Source organism: Ambystoma mexicanum, chromosome 12 (genome assembly GCF_040938575.1).
Source record: "Ambystoma mexicanum isolate Mex_15411 chromosome 12, UKY_AmexF1_1, whole genome shotgun sequence".
NCBI lineage: Eukaryota > Metazoa > Chordata > Amphibia > Caudata > Ambystomatidae > Ambystoma > Ambystoma mexicanum.
In genome coordinates this window covers 120,726,372-120,750,531 of record NC_090936.1, presented here as the reverse complement: position 1 = coordinate 120,750,531, position 24,160 = coordinate 120,726,372, and the positions used below count along the sequence as shown (strand labels likewise).

The following is a 24,160-nucleotide window of genomic DNA, read 5'->3' as shown; positions in this document are numbered from 1 at the left end:
TCCACTGGATTTGATAAAGTTGGCATATATAAGCAAAACAAAAGCAGTTGCAAAATATGGAGCATCGTTCTGGGGCTATGGTAGCACACGAAGCATACAAGTCTCTGAGAACCATTTTTAACAGGTTTTTAACATGTGTAACCTATCCTTGGTCTCCCCCAATTGCCTCTAAGCTATGGCGCCCATACTGAGCTATGGATGCCTTTCCTGTGTGATGAAATGGAGTTGGAGCCAATCCTGCACTGGCTCAGATTATGGGCAAACCCGAAAGCTGGGGTAATGCACTCTTTTGATTAAAAATCCGATAGCAAGAGGTGGATCTAAGAAAGTCCCATGGCTGTCACAGGTAAGGAAGTGCTGGTAAAAATGAATGCCGAACACTGCCTGATGAATCCAACGCTAATCACCAAAGCTGTTGCGACCTAGCTCAGGCTTCAGGCATTCTCTATTTCTAGGGCTGAGAGAGAACCAACAGAAATCGGGGAATTATCTCAATAGATGTAATGCAAAACTACCTGGCGAGAAAAAACCTTCTAACCCGAACACAATTTGACGGCCTCCCAGTAAGATCTACATTGTCCCGATGGTCAGGGGGCAGGGAAGCGGTGTAGGATACTTTCTATTTTGTGCTGTTTTGTCCAGTCTTCAAGGACATTAGAGCAAAAACATTTGCTCATGTCTTTAGAGACGGGCAATTTGCACAATGTTGACTGGCCTTGTTATATCATCTCTGGGCAGAAAACCCACTTTTGAGCGAGTCATTCTCTTTCTTGAGAGAAGCCATTTGTAGGACGGCATTTGTGTTATCTCTCTTTGCTAGCTGATGGGTCTCCAATACGGGTCTAACCCATAACGACTTGAGCAGTCATATGTCACTCTGTGCAAATCAAGGTAAACGGTCAGAGATGCAAAAGATTTTATTAAACTTATTTAGTTGTCTCTTTTTATTTATTTTTGTATCGACACTAGATGTATTTATAACCTTGTTGCATTGGTATGTATATGCAGAGTTTGTAAATTAGCATCTGTGGAATTTTATATTGTCTTTGAGATTTGTACTACGCTTAATGTTTGTATGCACATTTATACATGTTTTTATTCTTTTATGGCAAGTTACTGAGACAGAAAATAATGCAGGAATGTAATACTAGTGACACATAACGTTCTACATTCTGTTTAATAAAGAATTTTGGGGCTAGGGGGTGGAGGAGGACTAGGCGGTGAGGGCAGTGTTTCAGGGGGTGACCCCCTGAAACGGCTTGTTTAATTTTAATAGTTGTTCTAGAATTACTTAACAGTTTAAAGCACAGTACTGAGCGTTTTATTGCACTGGCCTGAATCGCAGTATTGTCCTGTAAGCTAACCGCTTTTTACCTTTGGAAATGTGGCTGTAAAGCTCTCTTGTGGTGGGCTTCAGTGATCGTAAACCTCACTTCGTAGAGCAGACTTGCTACAGGCAGAACTGGTGGGATTCTTATCGCACCCGTGCAAGCAGACAGCTAAACATTTCCACAGGATTTTGAGTTTCTCCTTCACCGTTCCTTTCATTTAAGGGGTTAAAATAATAACCAATATTTAACTTCCCAACTTTAGCATATTGAGGATTTCTGACAATGTTTTAGGAGCAATATTTTTAAATGTGCCATTATTAAAAACATGCGACTCTGTAAGAGTTTTTTTTTTTTTACGTAATCATTTTTATACGCTCTTTTCTTTAAAGAAACTCAAGATGTGGCTTAAAGAGCGCAGTCAAGGCACAACTCCAAATCATTTCCTATTAAAGAAGGGTGTACTCTAGTGGCGGCATGTTTAGTGCCTTTTTTTTTCTTGCCTTCTGCCCATTTGATCGGGTTTGTTTCCTTTAGTGGCCCCTATTGCTACAGTTGGTTATGTGTTGATTAATCTTGACTTCCTCTTGGGCGGTTTAGCTGGCTGATGTTAACCTGAATATTCAGAACAGGGTCAGACCTGATGTTCCCCAGCCTCTCTTGTGTGTTGTCACCCATCTTTGTTTGATGGGTCTGCCGAGAATTCTTCGCACTACAGAGATTGGATACATGCAAATGGGAATTGCTCATCTACATATGATGTCAAATGGGTGCATAATTGGCTCCTGTAATTAATGTAAGTAATCTGTGACATCAGACTCAACATGTCCTCACACTGGTCTTGTTTTGGGTAGTTAATGAATGTTTTACCTCAAATTTGGAAATCTTAGTCAGATATTTTATTATGAAATAGATACCGGTGTTATTATTTTCAACAAAGCTTTTATTGTGAAAAAGAGAACACAAATAAATCCTTACATTAGGCTGATGGTAGAGGAGTTCTTAATGGGCCATTGAAAGAGCGCCCAAAAAGGGAATCTCAAAGACTGAAAAAGGTAGAAGATAAGAAAATTCAGAATTTCAGACTCCTAAAACAGCCACTGTTCCAATGATTCAACTTCAGGGCTGCATGGAGGGTCTTTGCTGTTCAGAAAGAAAAGCGAGGGCATTTGAGGACAGGGCTTTAAATACGGTCAACGTGAAATGTCACGCACTGCATTTCATTGTCGAGTGAACCATCGCCGCACTCACCCCGCACATGAATACAAATTGGCACATACACGCACAGTACTCGTCCGACACAACATATTTTAAACCAACACACTGCCATCTTCACAAACCACTAGAAAATCCCATGCACATCCCCCACAAACAAAACACGCTGCATTCAGCGCTTCACCGGCCTCGTACCTGCATTGAAATGTGCACTACCAGGATGTCCATAGTCATGTCATGGAACATGGGTCACTTTTAGCTAGTCCTCTCATACTGTGTTCTAAAGAATGTAGGCTCACATATGTAACTTAAGCTTCTATATCTTAGAATGCAAAGGACGTTGTAATGTATGTGATTATGAAAGCTCGAAGCAATGCATTACATAGGGGATGCACACTGGGGCCTAGTTGGGAGGGGGGAAGCAAATGAATATTGGTTAATGAGCTAGTACTGCATCACACTGTCCAAACTGGCATAGGGCTACTTGGCAGCACGGAAGGCAGCCATGCTGGTTTAAAAACATTTGGATGTCTTCATCAGACACTGATTTATCATTTGTATCAGTAAGTGTTTGACCTTTTCAGTGCCCCAATTCTCCTAGGAATTGAAGTCTGACAGTACAATTAAGAGTCTGATTAAAAACACTGTAGTTCAATTCACCACCTCATCCTTTAATGTCTTATCCTGGATGGGTTTAGATACCCTGTTCGAGTCTGCTTGACTACTTTCTCTCAGGCAAGCATCAAAGAACGCCTCTTCAGGTCCTTTTCTCCCATTAATTTTCTTTGACAGTGTAGAATATACTTATGGGGCAACCATTAATACAGGAAAGTCCTTCCCTCAATGAAAAGTGCCACACCAGTGTACCAGATTGGGACTAGCTCTGCCCTTGACAAATATCACACCACTATTATCTCTCACCCTTTTGCAATTGTAAGCCAATAATCAGGCCTATGTGCAGAACGAATATATATGAATCCGTAGGCAAAATCAACATCACACAGTAATCGTCACAAGGCACGCCACCTTACTCTGTGGCACCAAATCTTTCCTTCCAACAAACCTTCAATAGCAACAAGTTGAACACCATTCATATTTGGTAATAAAAAGTCACAAAATACCTACGCCACAACGAAGGGTGCAGTTTTAATTTTTCATCTCAAATTCCCCCTGGTCACATGTAAAGACAACCCCAGATCTGGAAAAGAGTTAAAGATATTCCCCTGATCATAATCTGTGCAGCACTATTGAACATGAGAATTTTATTTGGAAGGGTATTTTGTAATTGGCTTCACTTAAATGCACACAGCACACTTTTTGTTGGATAAAAAGAAATTGTACACGCGCAGCACTCATTATTTCTGACATCCCTGCGCACTGTTCATTTTTAGCAATGTACTTGCACAACCATTATTTCACAAAATACTTTTCTCAATATATTAAACTATTGTTTCTTTCCCAATATGCAGTGCAAATTTTCTCTTCAATTCAGAGTCTTTTTCTCACTCAGTCGAGATTGTGCTTTTAAATCGGTTATTTCAATTTGTTTAACCTGGGAGACTCTTTCCTGCCCAGCACAAAAACAAAGGTTCAGTTATGATTTAACTGCTTTAGTACAGGGTTCAGGGATTGTTAAACCATTCAAAATGTTCTTTTTTTTAATGCACCCCTTCCCTTTAGGGGATTTTTGGGGTTGCTAAAGAAGCTAGTAGGTATTACCGAATTACTTTATCAACTATATAATTGTCATCGCTGGGAGAGGGATCAGAGATTTTGAATTTCCCAGAGCGCGCACATTCATTCTCTATGTGGGAGTTAATGAAATGATTAATTAATAAGAAAACACTAAGGTGCTACTCCTGGATACCCTCCCCGGAATACCTATATAGGGGAAGACATTCATTTAAATAGAACCCCACCAATACTTTGTTTGGTTCGACAAGTTTACTCTCTTAGAACCTCTCTGGGTTTATGCACTGAAACAGTCAGCAGGGATCCTGGGTCATCTCATTGGAAGGAATGGTATCTGAGAATGTATGGCAATCCAAAAGCCCTTCTCTCACTGCCTCTCCTGGTCTCTCCAGATTTTAGTTCAGTTTTCGCCTGGTGTGACCCACCTCCTTCTGTCTCCCTTGCAATTTTGGATCTCCAGCAGTCCCTCTCTGATCCTCTGCTTCTGCTCAGTTCCCAGTGTCTAATCCTTTTTTTCTTCTCATCTGAGCTGATGTTTTACTGGAGGTACAAGTTATTTTTCTTTTTCCACTGTGCATCTGGTTTTATAATCTAGAAACCACACCCATAAAAATGTCTGCATTAAAATGTGGCAGCTATTTGGTTGATTATCCTAATTGGCCAGCTTTTGTTGTTTCCCCTAGGCAAGGTCTAGCCTCTTCCCTCTGATTTGTTCCTTTAGTCACTAGGCTCCATTTCAGCGAGTTATGGCTCAACCCATTTGAAATGGCATTTCGGGACAACTTCGAATATGAAGTTAAAAACTTTCAACATGACACTTTTCTTCAAATTACAGATGTGTCCCAATCTATATATTTCTGAATTAGTCTGGTCGTGCAGGTTGCAATGCACTGTCTCATATCCACATGTGGTTGCAAGTGAAAATGGCAGATTTTTCTTATTTTTTCTTTTTTCTCCATAAATGATACAAATTAGTACCATGAGATTTTCTAGACTGGTATCTGAATCAGAAAGCTACCATATTTCAAATTTCCTATGCATGATTTATTCTGGGAAGCTATTATTACATTTTAGATAATAACTCTAGTTCACAAGGTCGATTATTGAGGGAAGTCCTATCAGCAGACCGGACTCTTCAAAAGCTTTTTGGGAATATTTGAACCATGTCTGAAAGTGTCATGGTTCCAGGGTTAATGGACACAATATGATTCTCCATATAGCCTATGGCATCCTATTAATTAAATGCATATTTTCACTTCAACTAACTAGCATATTTTTGTTCCCATGATCTTTGTCCAGGCCTATTCATCTCCCAATGTTGACACAATCTGCAATAACACACTTAACATTCTTCCTCCCAGGGTTGATTGACCATCTGTGTTCTTATCTTCCTTGAGCAGAGTGGATAACTCCGCCCCCTAACTCATGTGACATTTGTCCTGTAACATGTCATCAGCTCAGGACCTCACTGCAAAACTAGAATTATGTTTGGATTATTATTATTCGGAGTTCATGATCTATTATCTGCAGTTTTATTTACTCATTGGTAGTCATCTCACTCCACTAATACGTCTTCCTGTGTACAAGCTGTCTCCCCTTTTGAGCTTCAAAGGAATTCCTATATGCAGTGTAGTGATGAGAAGATTAGGGCTTGGCCTTTGAATCTCCTGGGTGGAGGTGGGGTTGGTCACTGGCTTAGCACAGCTCTTAGCTCAATTCTGCATTTTTCTACATGAGACCTGCACCCATATCTTTTAATACTAAACGTATATATTTCCTTCCTGCACCACACAATCTACATCCCTCTTTATTTCATAAACCATATTGAAATGGCTCTGGCAATGGAGTTTCATCTGTACATGGTCATTTCCATGCTGCAGAATGCACCAATTTCTCCATGGCAACTTGATTGTAGCAATATTACACTTTTTGATGACTTGGCTGAGCTTTTTACCCCTTTTGGCTTTTAATTTTGTGTTTTCGATGATAACCTCATCAGAATGATTATCTGGGATCCCAAGCTCTGCACCAAAGATCTTCTTGGATTGCACTTTGGCACTGTTCACATTGAAATTGACATTAAATAGACTAGTCATAAAGTAATGATAATTAAGGGCAAACTTAAATATTGGCCTCTCACTTACTGGTGATCTGAAAAAGGCCTCCTCTGGGCACTTCTATAAGGCTTAGAAATCAGAGTCTTTGAACGTTCAACTTGTCCGTCCTTTAAGGTGCAGGCTACAGTAAACATTTGCTTTTCTATCTAATAAGATCATTTCAATACCTACCTGTTTCTTGCAGAATCACTATGACTGTGTCAAGATTACTGTAGACTTTGACAAAACCTTTTATCTTAGCAGGGCATCTGACCTTGTGTAATGCTTAGTGCCTGTGGAATGCAACCGCCAGTTCAATTAATGGTAATTGACAGTAGGATAATTTTATCCTGACTCCTTTAGTGCTAAACTTGCCCTTTTGGAGCATTTTAGGACCACATGGACTTTTTTTTAAATGTGTGGCTTATCCAATAATAGTAACAATTGCATACAAATAAAGCTTGAAAGGTGAACATGTAAATAACTTGACTTCAATGATGCTTGAGGAAGCCTGGTATGAAATAGAATTTGAGAAGCCCAGGACTATGGAGTTTCTTGAGTTATGGTACAGTTTGATAGACACTGCAGTCAAGCATTATGCTTATGGTATTTAGGTAGCGCACACCTGGCTAGAGATTAGATGGGCAATGTATAAAGGAAAATACCAGGTATACACAAGCAATGACATTGTGTGGCTGTCTCCTAAAATGGCTGGGAGGCATACACAGGTTTTAAGGCTTTACGGTGCCTGGCGCTCAGTGATGAACTCGCTGAACAGTGGTGTCTTCATTCCTTTCGTTATTGCTTTAGAACTGACTGGGTAATTGACTAAAGTGTGAGAGAGCAGTTTATTTGGCCGTGTTCATTTTCAGTAGAGGGGCTGCCTCACCTTTGCTAACTGCTTGGCTTATGATTACGGTTAGGATCTCTAGGGTTGAGAATTCTTGTGAAACGCTGCTGTTTGGAGAATCTGAGAACCTGCGGGAGTATAATGAAATCAAGAACAACTACAGTATGTGAAAGTGTAGTAACAATTGGGGAACTATGAAGTATAGTATTATTTTATCCAAAACCAGTATGTTGTCCTCTTTTTCTGTTGCACAGGCACCACCATATCTTTTTTATAAAATGATGGGCCTTACTTCGTGTATCAAATTTATTCTAAAATGTTGCCATGCTATGAGGCCACATGAAAGTAGGTTAAAAGTACTTTAAAGAAGATCAAACGAAATGGTAGCTCCATTTCCTTTCCTTTGGTATTATTGTTCAGTTTAGAATCTATGGACGTCTACTTCCATATTTTTGCTAGTCGTTTGCCCAGTCAACTGCCTTTCTTGCCTGCTGTATTGTGACTGTGCCCATGAACAAATGTATCCCTATGACGTTTTCTATGTTGTACTTTGTTGATTTTCTCCAATGTTTGCTGAGACCCGCAGGTGCAGATGCCACTTTGTTATACCAATAGCGTACTCTTTAGAGCTACTGCATCACAGTTTATGAATTATGCATTCCTAGGTCAGTGGCCTAGGTTTTTGCTTGATAGTAAGAATCCACTTCTTCTCTTGTCTCTTCAGGATCTTGCAACGATGGTCGAGCAGCTCGTGAGGTTCCTGGGGGTGTCCTTTGACAAAGCCCAGCTCGAGTCCACAGTAGAACACTGCCATCAACTCATTGACCAGTGCTGCAATGCAGAGGCCCTCCCTATTGGTAGGGGTATGTTACCGATTAGCTATCGGTTTACATTAAGTCTATATTTCTAAATGTTGAATAAGTCCCTTTGCCCGGTGTCGGCTCTTCATGGGGGTTAATTGCGGGAGGGCAGGCGATGGGGCTACCTCAGAATCCCTACTCCCACCATAACCTTAATGCAAAGGCCATGATGCAGAGCAATCAATCTGTGGGAATTGCATATGAATTGTGGTTGCAGTTTCTTAGCTGACAGAGCCCCAGACGCTTTGTAAAATGGCTGAAGTTCACACCATTCTCGTATATTTCAGTTTCGTTTAGAATTTCTTCAAAAAATAACACCATATATAAATAACTTGACATTTCTGAAAAACGATTGCATATAAACGTATTTTCTTTTTTTTTTAATACTTTTTACAATTCTCTAATTGCAGACAATCTAGTTGCTTTTTTTAGGAATCTCATATAATCGGCACTATTTCATACTTTGAACCTCAGACACACACACACACTGGATATTGTTTAGACTGCCTTGTACAAATTTCACACCGATTCTTTTGACATTTGACTACGATTGAAAACTGATACTAAAAGGATTATCTTTTAAATGCTCGTTATTTTACAAGCCAGAGCTCATTGAAATGTGTGTCCTTAACTGGTTAATAGTGTTGTTTTTTAACCTGCATTTGGGACCAGAGTTTTTGAAGTTTTTGAAGTTTCATAGTGAGGTAAATAAAAAGTTGCACTGTTCTCAAATGTAATAATGTCCCTCTGTTTAATGACCTTGGTAGGATGGATGTCTGAGGTGGCAGCCCTCCAACAAGTGCTATGCAGCCTGAATGCAGCTCTCTGCAGTGGGCGCTTCACTTGCATAGCTCTTTCACTGGCAATGCAATAGGTCTTTTCTGAAATCCCCAAAAGAAAGTTTTGGTCTTCGTTGACCTGCGTAACTGCAGTAAAAGTGTCTAGCAGTAGGAGTCCAGTTGCTCAATTCAAATTGAGTGATTGCTGATGAACTGTAACTCATCGCTATTGAATTTACTCGCAATCGTTTTTAATGTTACTTTTCTGCGGTCAGGTTATTTTATCTAAATAGTGTAGTGTGCATAATGGTACTCGGATGTTGCAAGTGATTATACATCTGTAAGCCATGTATTTGCTTTCACCTACTCTTTTGTTCTGATCTATTGTTCTATTGTCCTATAAATGACATACTTTTCTATCATTCTTGTGAGAATGGGTGTAGGGCAAAGTAGTACGTTTTATAAGTTGGATTATACAAGGAAACGAAATTAGATTTGGAAAATGTGAGGTGAGGGGTCGTGAAGTGTGGGGGCCAAAAATATAAGGGGCCTCATTGCGAGTTGGGCGCAAAGGGATACCGGGCACCGGTAAGGACACTGGTGCCGGTAATCCCTTTGCGCCCTATTCTGAGTTCCCTTAGCGGGTCCCTTCCTTAACGCCTGGTTTTATCAGGCGTTAAGGACGGACCCGTTAAGGGACTTTAGAGCTAATAATGGTACCACAATTTCCGGTACCGTTATTAGCGCCTTCCCCCTTCCCATTGAGCCCTATGGGCCTCAAATGGGAATGGGAATGGGAATGGGGAATGGCCTTTTCCATGGGGACTTACCGGTCCCGCAAAAGGCTGGAATAGACTGGTAAGTCCCCATTGAACCAAGGCCGACTCGGTACAGGTTTTGGATTTAGTCATGGTGCCAATAGTGCCATGATTACCTCCATACTCGGAATGAGGCCCAATGTACATCTCCATTTTCAAGCAACGCTTGATTTAGTGGCTTGTTTTGCAGATACAAATCTTCTGCTTGTGATTAACACTGTTCATTCCAAGTTGCAATGGTCCTGCTCTGATCCACTGCAAATCGAATGCGGAAAGTCGGTGCACCCTGTGCCTTCCCTGCTCCGTTCAACATAAGAGCTGACTACTTTTCGACTGTTTGCACAAAGGTCTGGTAGTGTTGGAAGAGTCCTGGGGTAGGCTGATGTTTCCGAAGCATCAAGGTATCTCAAATCCTAAGAACAAGTCTTACATACTCGAGCTTGAGGACCAATCGAGTGTCGAGAACGAGGAGCGTGGCTTATGACATTGCTTGAGAACTAATGGAATATGTTCAATTATGGTCATCGGCAAATTCAAGTAAATGAGTTGTGCATTGCGCCCAACACTTTATTATTTTTTTATTTAATACACGTACAGCAACAAGCTTTGTGTATACAACATAACCAACAACACAATAAAATATCCTCAATTAAAATACATACAATTAACATAGTACAATTAATTCATAATTCTAAAATACTTTATTGGTCTTGAAATAATTCTCATAAGTCCTGGGGAAGCCACTTTAGATTTAATATTTGATTCTTGGACTGCTCTTCATTTTGCAACTAATCCTGAACATGGTTCACTGTTGAACACAATCTGTTGAGGTATTCTTTGTGATAACCTCCAGCATCCTTACAACAAACGTGTTCTCTAGTAGAAACAGAAGCAAATGTTGCCTATCCAAAATCAGTTTTCATCCATATGGGTGATTGCAAATTGTAGACTGTCTTCAGATGAACAAAGTAAATTACTTCTTAAGAGGTGTACGTTCATATTCTCAGATGTTTGGTTGAGCATGTGTTTTGTCTCACCCCGCCCCCCTCTCTCTGTATTTTGTTCTGAAAAATGTAGCATCTATTTTCCCATTTAACCATGACCTATCAAAGGGGAGCAACATTCAACAAGAACTGCTTCCTGCATTTATCAGAGTACCACAAGTTGTGCTCTTCATGGTGCAAAAACATAGGTGGTGAGCTGGTGTGTCTATCAAAAAAGATCAATTTATTCACAAATTGACACTGACAGACCTTCCAATGTACGAGCAGATGCTTAACCACCAGAATTAAGTAAAGCAACTGTGGATGGTCCATATGCAGTCCACTCCTATGTAAAATGGCTTATGATTCTGGTTGGGATAAGGCAGGAGTGAAGCTGCTTGTATAATCTGGAGCATTCAACCCAAACATCTCTATACTGTGCAGGCCACATCATCGGTATACACACTCCCACTCTCCTGGGGCCCAGGTTGATTGGCTCACAGCTTGACGCCTAATGTGGCCTTCAATCATGCCATTGACCATCGGTCCCCTTTCTCCTCCCTGCTACCATAAAGTACATATTAAGGATATTGTCTTTTCTTGCTCAGAAACCCTCCCCATGTATCCCTAAAGAAATGACTGGCCTCAAGTGAAGGTCAGGAAAGTGGCATGCAACAGAGCCTTTCACATGCAGGGGACCCTCAACTTTTCACTCCAGGTAATCTCCACTTCTTTTAGGTGTCGGAGAGATGTCTCAAGCCACTGTAGACTAAACTGATGGCCGAGGTGACTGATTTGCCTGTTCATCAGAGCTGAACATTGGAAGAGTAAAGAGGATAACACTCCTTGCATCTCTTACACACGCAAATACATACTGTAAGAGTAGGGAAGCAGGAGACTGACACACAGGTGGGATGATTGTTGCTAAATACTTTTTTGCCAGAAAATAAAGGAAAACCCTACCTGACCCTATTACTGGGAGGGGTTTCCCTGGCACAACTCAATAAGAATGTGCCAGAATGTCTGCAACCAAAAGTCCACCGTCCTGTGTAAAAAACCCATTTCCTTCCCTTGCACTTCTAACTAAACTAAAAGGTTGCTGAGTCTTCCAAATACAGAGGAATGGCTTCCTTCTTCCGTTGAGAAGACTGCCATGCCAGTAGTCTGGAGGGACTATTTCCGTGGGAATGACTCCCTTCCCCAGGTTGCAGTTCTTTTAAGTCACCACACAAAGTTCCAGATTGAAAAGTCTCAGTTCAAAAACAATGCAAAGTTCCAACTCGGAACCTTGGTACCAAGTGAAAGACTCCCTTCTCTTGGTCTTTCTTAAGCTTCTCACAAGGTTTACAGATAAAGCAATGTTCCATGCCAAGATAATGGCTCCCTTCCCTTGGTCTTTCCCCCAGCTTCTCGCAAAGTTCACAAACACCAGGGGGAAATGACTCCCTTCCCCTGGCCTTTCTTAGGCTTCTCAAAATGTGCATAGCCCACCTGGTTCACTACCCCGCCAGGTGCTGCGATTATGAAGACAACTTGGTTTACGCTTCATAGAATGGTGCCTGTCCCAGACCTGTGAGATTCTCTTCTCTTGAATCTGCAGACCTGGTTTACTATCCTGCCAGGTACCTTGACTATAAGGATGACTTTGGGGGCCGGTTGTTATTCAGTGTGGGTCCCAGACCCATTATTTGTGCTTTGTCTGCCTTTCGGGGTTCCCACCAACCATCTTGGCTACCCAAACCTCTTCAGGGCTCTTACCGGCGTCCTCCGGTTGTCTGTCGGCCTCTTCTCCCCACTCAATCTTCTCGCAGTCTCTCCATGTGCTACTTTGGCCTTGTTGCGTTCCTCTGATACTGGGCTGCACGGTTCCAGCTCTCCTCAGACCCCAGCCCTCCAAGTTAGCTGCCTGTCCTGGTCTCTGCTTCCTTCTGTGCTCCAACCATGGCGGAGCGTCTGGGGACGTCTCCACTTGCAACAAAGTGTCTCGGCCTCTGCACTCCTGGCGTCACCGGATTCGAATTTCCCGGCTCCTCCAGAAAAGGTTTGATATATCGTGGAGTCTCGTTTTTATCGGCTTGAACTTCCCTGTTCCACGTTGTCTAGGATGCTCACATTGGTTCCACAGAGAACTCTGCATTACTCTGTGCCTCTTCCTCGTGTAAGTATCAATGTTCTCACTCTCAACTGGGTTACTTGTGCTCTTCTTCATCCCAGTTTCTGAATGACTTGCATAAGTAGTCTCTACTCTTCCTCGTCCAAGTACTTTTTAGGGAGGTCTGATCATTTACCCTACAGAGCAACATGGCACTGTTGTAGGGTTATGGGACTCTGTATAGGGTAGGAGGATGAGGGAGGTTGGGATATGTCTTGGGCACACCATGTTCTACCAGGACAGTCGTCCCTAGTCTCATATGCAGGATCTACCCTTTAGGTTCCGTCCCCAGTGGGGGACTATCTGGTAGCAGCCTCACCTCCCTGGCTTCATGAGAAGCGGCTCCCCGCAGGGCAGAAGGGGCAACATCCAAGGGTTCCTCACAATACAAACACAGACAAGCCAGTTCCTAAACATACATTCTATAGTTGATGTTTTGGTGAAGCAGATAGGACACCTGCACCTTAGGTGCACCTCAACCCCTCAACGTGATTCACCGAGACAAAGATACAGGTACAGGAATGTGTCATGCACTATTTGAGACTCCATTTTAAATATAAAGTTTCTCAGCAATTTTCCAAGCCAGGGGTGCCTACATTGACACATTTTGGTATGGTACAGGAGTTTCCAGACCAAAATCCTTCTAAATGAGGAATTAAAAAGCTTATGTCCCACAAATATACTAGGGCTCTGGATCTTGTTAAAGGGCTTGCCATGAAATAAGTGGAATATGTATCGTGCCTGCTCATTCCGCTGTGCATAATGTGTCATCTGGCAAAGTTGGGCTGGGATACATACCCTGGTCACAGCGAAGTGCATTAGTTTCAACTTCACTTGCCTCACAGATCTGCATTTGATATTAAAATACACCCCCTCTCCTCCCGAACATCTAAACCATGTTTTTGTTTGTGTACAGCATGTTATTTCTTCTTAATTTTACTTATTTTCCTTTTGCTATGTATTTTATGCACCGGTTGTGTCTCAAATTGTTTTTTTTTTCTTTGTTAGCTCATGGAAATTATTGTAACCAGTTTGTATTTCCCAATTATTTGGATACAAGTCACGTTATTTTCAGTTTCAACATTATTATTTGCACGTAACTATTAATTTTGTTTTATTTTAGTGCTGAATTATTTTTTCCTTTTAGCCCATTGATCCCTTTGTCTCGAAGATGTCACTTGGGTGATTTGAAAGCAGGAGGGTCCTTACCTTCTCCTTTTTTCTCTGAAACGTAACAGTTGCATGACTGAAAGCTGCCATAAGGTGGGTGACTATTTGCAAGAATGTTCTATGTTGAATCTGGGGGGCAGAAAAGGCTATACATCTGCTCTGTACTGTCGATGATGCATGTCTTGAACTCGAGCTGAACTCCTATACAGAATTCTTTTAGTTATTTCCACGATTCAAATCCTGCATACCTTCTCAATGTACATCTACAAATGATACCTTGCAAGTCATTGGCCACACTTTCATCTGCCAAGAAAGGAACATAAAGAACAGAACCTTAACCAACTGGCCTGATGCACCGTGTAGTCATGCATTAGATGAATTGACATGAATTTAACCCAGAGCCTAAATCCATGTCCAATGTGAACCGAACCCAAGCTCAAACACCTGATCCAGATGAGATGCCGGTTGTCTTTGAGGAGTATATTTAGCCCATCTGAATCCATTCTGTAATGCTGAATTATAAATACATTATAAGCATAGCTTTTTTTCTTGCATTTATCCCGGTCTTCAATAATAACAAAATACTATTGTTTTAGATATAAAAGCTAATGAATATGGGGCTTGCGACTGAAGCACAGAACAAAGAGAGCCTTTGGCTTATGTGTTAGTGTTTTTCACAAGTGTGTTTCTCCTGCATTTGTAGAAGGAGATAGCTAGACACACACATCCAGAGGTATATATGGCTAGGAAATGAATATGTCCATGTAATATTATTTTCTTGTAACTACTGTTTTTTTTATCACCTTACAGGACGAGTTGGACTTTGGAAAGACATCTTCACAGTATCAATGAATGAGAAATTCGATTTTGTCTATAAACAGAAGATGGGAAAGTCTGATCTTGCATTCGACTTCAGTTTGTAAAGACTGCACAAAATGCCAATTATAAGCTGGAAATGCCTTATGCATCCATGTACTAGTTCCTGCAGGTTAAAATACCATAGCTGTTGTGTGCAACATTACAATGAAACAAAAAGGCAACATATAGACCAAGTATTATCAGTCATAAACAGCAGAGTCCCTTCTAGTATTCACATCAAATTATTTCCTTAGCTATATGATATTATGGATGCTATTATTAGTCCTGCAGCTGTTTTGAATGTACTACAACAAATAATATATCTTTATATTGTGTGTATATATATGCAAGTACAATGTATGATTTTTTCCCCCAAATAATGAATCCTTGTATTTTATAGTAATCGTGTTGGAATATATTATTAAACAAAGCCAAAAATATGTAAATTTAATAGAGAAATTCTTAACGGGCCAAAACTGTCATTCAAAGTATCTCAGGGTTAAGCTGTTGCATTGATATTTATGATTGGGTGGTTGGAACCAAAATCCCATCTTAAAGTAGTTAAAGCATCAAAGAGGTTGTTCTAATTCTTCTTTAAATTATATCATGAAGTCCATGCCTGCCGAGTTGATTTAAGTCATTGGTACAGCTATCGAAGCAGCAACTGTTTTGCGGATCACAGGAACCCTTTAATTGATGAGTATCTATTAGTGAATATTAGAACCATCTTTCTAGTTGAGGGAGAATATTGATCCACATAAGGGGTGTGCGCTTTTGTTCTCCAGATGTTTTAAATTCCAACCCCTCCCGATGACGCCACCGCCCTCCACCTTCCCCTACCCCCATTCCCACCCCTCACTTCACACCTGCATCTCCCTTTTACACTTTCCCTCCACCACACAAGACCTCCCCTCTGCCCCACCCCAGGAACCGTACATCATGAGCACTATTCTTACACACTTCTCACCCCGACCTAACAGACACATCCCCTTCCCCTAACCACCGCCACCTCCTACCACTCCCCTCTATTGCTCCCTCACTGCCCTTCCTACCTTTCCCCTTAATCACACTGTACCCCCCCATCCTCCAGAGGACCCCTACCCTCCTCACCTACCCTATCGGCCCTGTGCCGCTCACATCTCCGGGGGCCAACAACCCATGTCCTTCAACCAAATCTCATCCTAATTAATGCCAGATCTGTCACCAAATACCGACACAACATATAGGACTTAATTTCCTCTGAAAGCCCAGACGTCCTTTTCATCCCGACAACTTGATTCTCTGATGGCTTCCAACCCATTGCACACAAATCTTTCCCCTGCCCCCAGGCTACACACTAATCGTGCACAACAGAACCAACGGAGCGGGCAGGATCGCCATCCTTCACAAATTACACCTCACCATCTCACACTCTGAGGGACAAGCCGGCAATGCAGACTCAAATCCCTCTTTGTGAAATTTCTCATCAAACCTTTTCTTACCCACAGCTTCTTACTCATCTACAGACCTCCTGGCTACAACAGAAACTTCACTCATGCTCTAAGCGACTCCCGAGTGGCTATCCCAGTCACCCATCCTGCCCAACCCCAGAACTGGGTCATAGTAACTCCGAAATTGGCTGACTCCCTGCTTTCATACCTTCCCAACCTGCCAGTCCAGGGAGGTCTGCCCTCTTGCAGCTAATTCGACCTATGGCTCACCAAAGCCCCCAAACCACTCCCATCCCGCCCCCCTCCAGATCCTCCTCCCACATACCAGGCCCTTCCCCTAGATGGTTACCACTTCTCTCACAACCCTCAAAACACTTAACCACAAACTGGAACACCGATGGCGAGTCGACCCATCCCAACCTCGCCTCATGCCTCACAGAAATTGACCACTGAATGAAGGCTAACCACCTCCTCAACCCTGAACAAAACAAAATCATGATCTGCCGGAAGATGGCACTCTACCCCCAACCCACCCCTTGGCCATTTTCCCTAGGCCCTCCTCCCACCGCAACGACTCTGTAAAGAACTTGGGATGCTCTATGAATGCTGATCAGACTCTTTCACACTGCATAAACTCTGTCTAAATCTTGCTATCTACACCTCTGCATTCTCAGACTCTGCTACCCTCACAGTCAAAGCAATCCTGACCATTGTTCTCTCCTGCCAGACTAAGCGAATTCCCTTTACCTGGGTGCCCTTGCAAATCAACTTGGAAAGTTCCAACAGGTCCAAACCACTGTAGCTAGGCTCCTCCTGGCCCTTGGCCCGAGAGAGCACATCACACCTGCCCTCCTTGTGTCCTCCACTGGCTCCCTGATGGGCCACTTTCAAGGTCACGTGCATCACTCACCGTGCCCTCACAAGACAGGCCCAGAATACCTTCAACAGAAACTCCACCATTACCAACCCAACAGAAACCTCTTATCAGACACCACACTCCCCCTTGTAATCTCTCCCTTCTGATTGGGGTATCCTCCTCCATCCAAGCTCCCTCAATCTGGAACACAATTCCTCTTAGCATCCGCCGCATAGAGGATCACCTTGCCTTCCGGAAGGCCCTCAAGACCTGGCTCCCCCTCTTACCCCCCCCCCCCCCCCCCCCAAGAACCTCCCTTCCTGCATCCTGGAGTACCCATGCCACACTTTAGGGTATTTAACTACCTCCGAAATAGGCAAAGGTAGAAATGAACATCTCATGAAATGTAATGAGCAACAGGGAGAATAAACTCCAGCAGACCGCAGGGCAGGACAGAATCTGTGCCACATTTACAAAACCAAGAAACCAGCCAAGACACACAGGTATGTCTCACACTACATGCTGATGGAAGATAGCCAAAGGTACAGCCGCCCACCTGCACGCATCTGCTATCATACGCTATATTTAAGACGCATCGCACAATACCTCTGCCGTAAGAATGCAGCTATGTCCCAGGACGTAAATTCGGTCTAACTGGACACATAATGAGTCTCCTGCACTCGCATGCTCTCCCAACTACCTCACAGCACCCATCCCAACTTGACATGGGTTGCTAGCAGGGACTTGGCCACACCTACCTACCTTCGTATTGGCTAAAATGCACACACATTCTAAACTTCACTGAATTTCCCATTCCTTGGACTTCGGTCCCCCGAGGGCGTTCACCTACAGCGCTTTGAGGCTATACCAATGGGAAAAGACGCTATACAAATGACATTTACTTTGTATTGCATTTCATAGCCAGCCTAGTCATTGATGAGGGATCATGGGATTCGTAGTCCAAAACCTCTGGAGAGCTGTAGTGTCAGACCCCTGACAATGGGTATCTGCAGCAGATCCAAACCTTGTTGAACATTTGGGGGGCTAAAGAGAACACATGGATGTTCACATCTCCCATCTGTGAGCTCGATGACTCCTTTAAGAAGCAAAGAAGTCTGCCAGGAGGCAAAGGGTGTTTGAGTGGGGAAACGCTGACTTTCAGGGTGTTTTTAAGGCATCAAGAAGGAGGATGCATGCTTTTTCCAGAGTGCACTTTACATGTTAAACTTAAAACCCATTCTCCTCTATTTTTTCGAAAGACTTGGCCGATGATGTGGGACGACATTGGACAACAGCCATTGAGCAAAGCTTAGTAGGGGAATGGTAGCACACCCTGTGCCCAGCCATATTTTAATCCTAGAACACAAGAGTAGATAATTTAGAAATGCCCAGAAATGAACCACCAAAGTAAGCTGAGGTGGAAAGTTAATTAGCCTTCTGAATACAGTGAATTTATTTTTAACAACCACATTTGCTTCCAAGAAAAAACATGTCCCGTTTCCGCGTACGTATCCCTCTCTTAATAAAACTGTGTTTAAATATATAATTCACTGCAAGCTTCTAAAAAGAACTAGCACTGGTGGTGAAATACATACTTTCATGATTGCTTTTGTGGGCCATTTCATCTGTGCATCAAGTGTAAAGCTCTACAGAAATCTACTATGAAAATCAAATACATCTATGTATATTATTCTTGGCTGTAAAGAAGCACATTTTGACAGCTCTTCATTCTAGCTCATGAAATGTCTGTGATGGACTTGTTTTTTTTTTTTTTTTTTAAAAGATGGCATTTATTGAGGCAACAATGATGGGTGAAGTAGCATGGTGTGTCGTAGCAAAAATGTCCATGTATCTAAGTGGAACAGCTTAAAGTCATACTGTGTTCATATTTTTATATTCCTGCAATAGCTGGATTTCAGGCAGTACACAGTATACGTATGTGCTTACTTGCATATTTAATAAAGACAGGTTCTGTGCAGTCTCATCTCTGATTTTTTTGATTTTTTTTGTACGAATTGAAAATTCAATATGACCAAAGGGGCTCTTGGGAAATTCAATTAGTTTCCAGAAGCATTTGAAATGCAGTTATTTCGGTGCTTCTCTAAAATAATAAAATGAAAAAGTCATATTTAATTACACTGCTGCGTGGATGCTCCTGCATTTTCAAATGTTAAATGGTTTTAATGGTGAGCCTCTGCCATCCACAAGCCCTACCGAGGAAGAGGATTTTGCAAGCACATAGTGTTTGTAAATTAAATCAGTTCCTTGGTAGTTTTACGTGCGCCAACTCATTGCATGTTAATATCAAATGGCAGGCAGTGAGGTTGAGCATTAGCGTTTTCAAACATAATTTTGAGCACTTGTCTGATGCCCGGGAAACCCTCCCAGGAGTCCTCTGGCTTTGAAGAGAGAGGTGAAATAACACTGGGCCGCTTCAGCGACCTCTGCGTCCACTGTCTGGAATGGCAGAGACCCGACTATGGTAGCCGAGCAACAGAGAGCAGGTAAGGCTCCCGTCCTGGCACAATGCTCCTCTACATGCCCAAGGTCCCTCCTGCTACCAGAGTGGATCTGCTCCTGCTCCTCAGTCCGTGCCCGCATCCATAAAGAATCGCCAACAAGCAACACGGGCCAAGGCGGAGCTAATGAGCTCTCCTGCATGACATTTCCAGCCACGTGCTCCTCCAAAACGCTGCAAAGGTGCTTGGAGTGTAGTCCAAAAGTGGTGCGGGGTTCCAGCACACCACATCTCCAGGGCTTATCCTGTGTGTTGTGGCCCAGGCCACAAAAATGTCCACAACACACCCCTGCTCCCTTTTTCCTTACAGTGTGTGACATCCTCCCCGTCTTAATACTCGAGACTCTTCCGGCTGAACCCGACAATCGTCAACCGCTTCCTAACTCAAGGCACCTTCCCCTAGACCCTCAAGACCAGGCAAATACTCCTACTGCTCAAGAAACCAGCACTGGTCCCTGATGACCTCAGCCCCGTCATCCATCTTCCCCTCCTTGGTAAAATCCTTGAGAAAGCAGTAGCCACACAACTCCTCCAACACATCAAAGCCAATAATCTCCGTTAGTGCTACCAGTCTAGCTTCAGACCCAAATTCAGCACAGAAACAGTTACCATCAAGGTGATCGATGATCCCCTTAAAATCCCTTAAAATCCCTTGATGGTGGCCATCCTTGCCTCCTGGTTCTCATTCACCTCTCAGCAGCATTTAACACAGAAGACACCAGACACTCACTGACAATCTAAATCATTGCACGGGTATCATCAATATCATCCTTAGTTGGTTCAACATTTACCTTGCTAATTGCCAAGAGTTCATATGCATGGATTCCTCAAGATCACCAACTTTACCAATTGCGTGTGGAATCCCTCATGGATCCATCCTGTCAGAACCCTCCTCGCTCCACACAACATCAACCAATACGCAGATGACCCGAAGATTTACCTCCAAGATCTCCTCCATCAAAGACCTCCACAGGCTCAAGGCCTGGATCGCATTGATCTAGTCGTGGATGTCCAGTGCTTATCCAAAGCTCAAGCCCTCCTAGATTGAATACCTACTGTTGACCAACAACACTGAACACATGCACATCCAGACCTGGCTCTCTGCTATGAACTTGAAGGTCTTCATATCCTAGCTGGCCACCTGGGTTAAGTCCCTTGGGTTTGACACTGACTGGCACCTCGCCTTCAAACAGAACATAGCAAAGACGACCTAAACAGATTGCTACCAGCTTTCTCTCCTGAGGAAAATCAAGCCCATTATCACGGAAAACTAATTCAGATCTGCTGTCCAAATCTTGGTCCTCTGCCACTTGGTTTGTGGCAGTGTCCTTCTGGAAGGCTTTCGAGTAACTACCATGACACTCTGTGATGTGTCCTGCATGCAGCACCATGAGTCATAAAAGGACCATGCAAATTCGACCCCTTTATCCCAACCATCTTCGAACTGCACTGGCTTATGCTGCAAGCCTGTAACGTCTTCAAATCCTGTTGCATCATCTATAAGGCTGTCACTTTGAAGTTCCCAAGCTACATCACTGAAAAACTCAGCATCTCCGGAGGCCTGTAATCCACCAGAAGTACGGAAATCTGCAGAGTAACTCCGCCGGTGTACGAAGAAAGAAAACAAGACAGGCCTTCTCTGTCTATGCCCCAAGACTTTGGAACCTCCTCCCGTCCACATCAGATTCACCCCCTCACATCTACCATTCAGGAAATATCTCAAGACCTTCCCCCTTCAAGTAATGTCTCCGCCCTAACACCTAGGTACACACACCCTCCACTCCCCACCCTACCTGAGAGACTGTGATCTGCTCCTCTCGCGTCCTCCCCTGGTTGCTTGTAGATCCCTTGCTGCCAATGGCCTGCCCTGCATGGTTAGCTCTCTGCTTCCTTTTCCTCAGTTTACCACACTGTGTTCTTCCCCCTATCATCGTAAAATGCTCTGTTGCTTTCCGAAGCTAGGTCTGCGCTCAATAAATACCATAATAATAATTCAAAATGTAAGTAAGGTTAATCTATCTTTTAATCTCCTCTGCACTCTTAGTACAATTCTTGTTTAACTCTATTGGCTGTGTGCATCTGTATCATTAATACTGTATAGATCTTGATATCTATGCCTGAATACCTTAGCACAGAGCTAGATTGAATCATTATGTTCTCACCACATCTGTATGATTAACTACATTGCAATCCACATATCTGGCACATATTCTGGACTGACTTCCTGGGTTTACCTGCCTACTTAGCACATAGCCATATGGATTTGATTGTTTGTATGAATGTTCACCACAACTGTCTAGCACATATCTGTGCCTGAACTGAGCACTGAGGTATACTGAGTCGTTGTGTTCGCCTATACAACAATTTTAATGTGTATAACTCATGAAACTGCTGAATGCAAAACTCATAGCTAGATTCACTTGTTTTTTTCCCCTGCAATTCTACTAAAAACGTGATCATTTTGGTGTTAGACTGCGCAACTAGCTAGGCTGAATCTTTACATTCAGCCTCCGCTACATTTGTATAGCGCATTATACTGCTGAAGCCGTAATACATAGCTAAAGTGACTCTGCTTTGCTGGGAATCCTAGCAAAACAATTGGTTGACTCATTGTGTTACACTGTATAACTAGCAATTATATAGACTGAATCTTTGTGTTTCGCCTCCACTACATCCGTACAGCTAACTATATTGCCACCTGCATACCGAACAAACAAACACTCATTGGGTTAGCCTACATAGCTAGTTTAAGTCTGTATTTAGCCTCCACCACATCTGTACAGCTAATTATGTGGCTACATGCATACCTAAAACATAGCCGTAGTCACAAGGCCAAATCGTCAATTAAAAAAAGACCCACAAACCCCCCTGCTTCTTCCTCAGTTTAACATACGTGTGGAAAAATGCATCATTTCATTTTGCCTAAATACAATATGCATCACTTTATTCAGTAAAAAAATAACCTGTACAATCCTGAACTGAAAAACATCTCTAATAGAAAAGGGTGTAATTCATAAAGTGCTTGGGGCTTAGTAAGTGCTCATACAGCATACATTCACACCTTCCTAAAACATTACATACCACAGATACAAGCTGTTGCTCCTTCAACTTTCTATGAAAATAAGATGGAACTGGCAATCTATTTTTTTTTTATCCAGTTCTCTCATCTATCCAGTCCATGCATGGGTGCAGAGACATTCCCTCTTCAGCCCTCCAATGACCCTCATATCAATGTTTTGTATTATCTACACCATGTGAGATTGGCATCATGGAAGGAGACACAGACAACAGATTCAAAGTATAACATAAGCTTTTATTAATGAAAATGTCAGGATGGGTTAAGGCCTAACTTGCCCTATCCTAACGTGGGATTTCCCTACCTAAGAAAATTAAGGATACTCTGTGTCAACATGTTCAACTGAAAAGTCTGTGTCCAAAACCTATACTTGCCCACACAACTAAGACAAAATAATGGGCCTCATTACGAGGTTGGAGGTAACCATGGCACTATTAGCGCCATGGCTGCCTCCAAAACCTTACCGACTCCACCCTGGTGAATGGAGCTATTAACGCCCCATTCCAAGGTTGGCGGGGCCGGTAATATCCTATTCACCAGGGCCCTTCCCCATTCCCATTGGGCTCAATGGGAATGGGGAAGGCGCTAATAACGGTACCGCAAATTGCGGGTCCTGTCCTTAACCCCTGGAAAAACCAGGCGTTAAGGGAGGAACCGCAAAGGGAACTCGTAGTAGGGTGGTAAGGGATTACCGGCAACGGTGCCCTTACCGGTGCGGGTAATCCTTTACCGCCCACCTTGTAATGAGGCCCAATGTGTTGCGATGTCAACCATAAACTAAACAGCATTCCAAAAGTAAAAGTTCTGAGCTATTTCCAGCTTAAGCTTATGCTTCAGCTTCTTTTACCCAAATGTCAATACTTTTATTACAATGTTCAGTTAACCTTCTTTCAGATTTGAAGCAGTAAAGTTCCACACTTTTGTAAAGGTCAGAATGCCCTTCTACAGGTTCAATAAGCAATTTCAGGATTATGTCTCAGCGTTCCTTTCCCCGAGATGAATATCAAAACGTGACACGAAAGAACTCTCTTGGAGCTTTGGTTTCGTATTTCAACAATTCCTTACAATTTAGGGTTCCCTTCCCCATGTCAGATATACACCAATGGTTGGTTTCTTTCTTCTGCAACAGTAAACTTCCTTCTTAACATGTAGGGGTTCTCTGGTCTTGGTGCAGTTTTAAAGCACACAGTCCATCCATTACAGGTCACGCAAGCCAGAACATTGAGGGCTCCTTGAGTAGTAGTAGTGTAGCTCCATAATAGCATGCAAGTGGTTGGTGTCTCAACCTGGGCGCCCACTTTGCTCTCATTTTTCATTCAACTTGGTTTGCATAATTACTTTCAGTTCATTGTTCAACAAGTTTGTTCTTCCCTTTCATTCAGTGTTTTATAAAATGCAGGTTTCTTCTATTTCATTCAGTTCAATACTCAAAGTGCAGCCGTGTATGTTTCATTCAATTCAGCATTCAATAAATGTAAT

General features: G+C 42.6%; 1 protein-coding gene across 3 annotated transcripts in view; it reads left to right on the top strand.

Moving 5' to 3' along the window:
- The window catches only part of SULT4A1 (sulfotransferase family 4A member 1), a 165,989-nt gene extending 146,918 nt beyond the window's left edge, over window positions 1–19,071 (top strand). The window contains exons 6-8 of one of the 3 annotated variants that reach the window (XR_011281746.1): window positions 7,906–8,044; window positions 13,897–14,036; window positions 14,754–19,071. Coding sequence is in view for 2 of the 3 variants with exons in the window: in XM_069628135.1 (XP_069484236.1) it covers window positions 7,906–8,044; window positions 14,754–14,866 (252 nt within the window). In the remaining variant the exon portion in view is untranslated. The remainder of the gene's footprint in view (window positions 1–7,905; window positions 8,045–13,896; window positions 14,037–14,753) is intronic. The other 2 variants (XM_069628136.1, XM_069628135.1) reach the window with 2 other exon arrangements.
- Window positions 19,072–24,160: the final 5,089 nt, after the last annotated feature.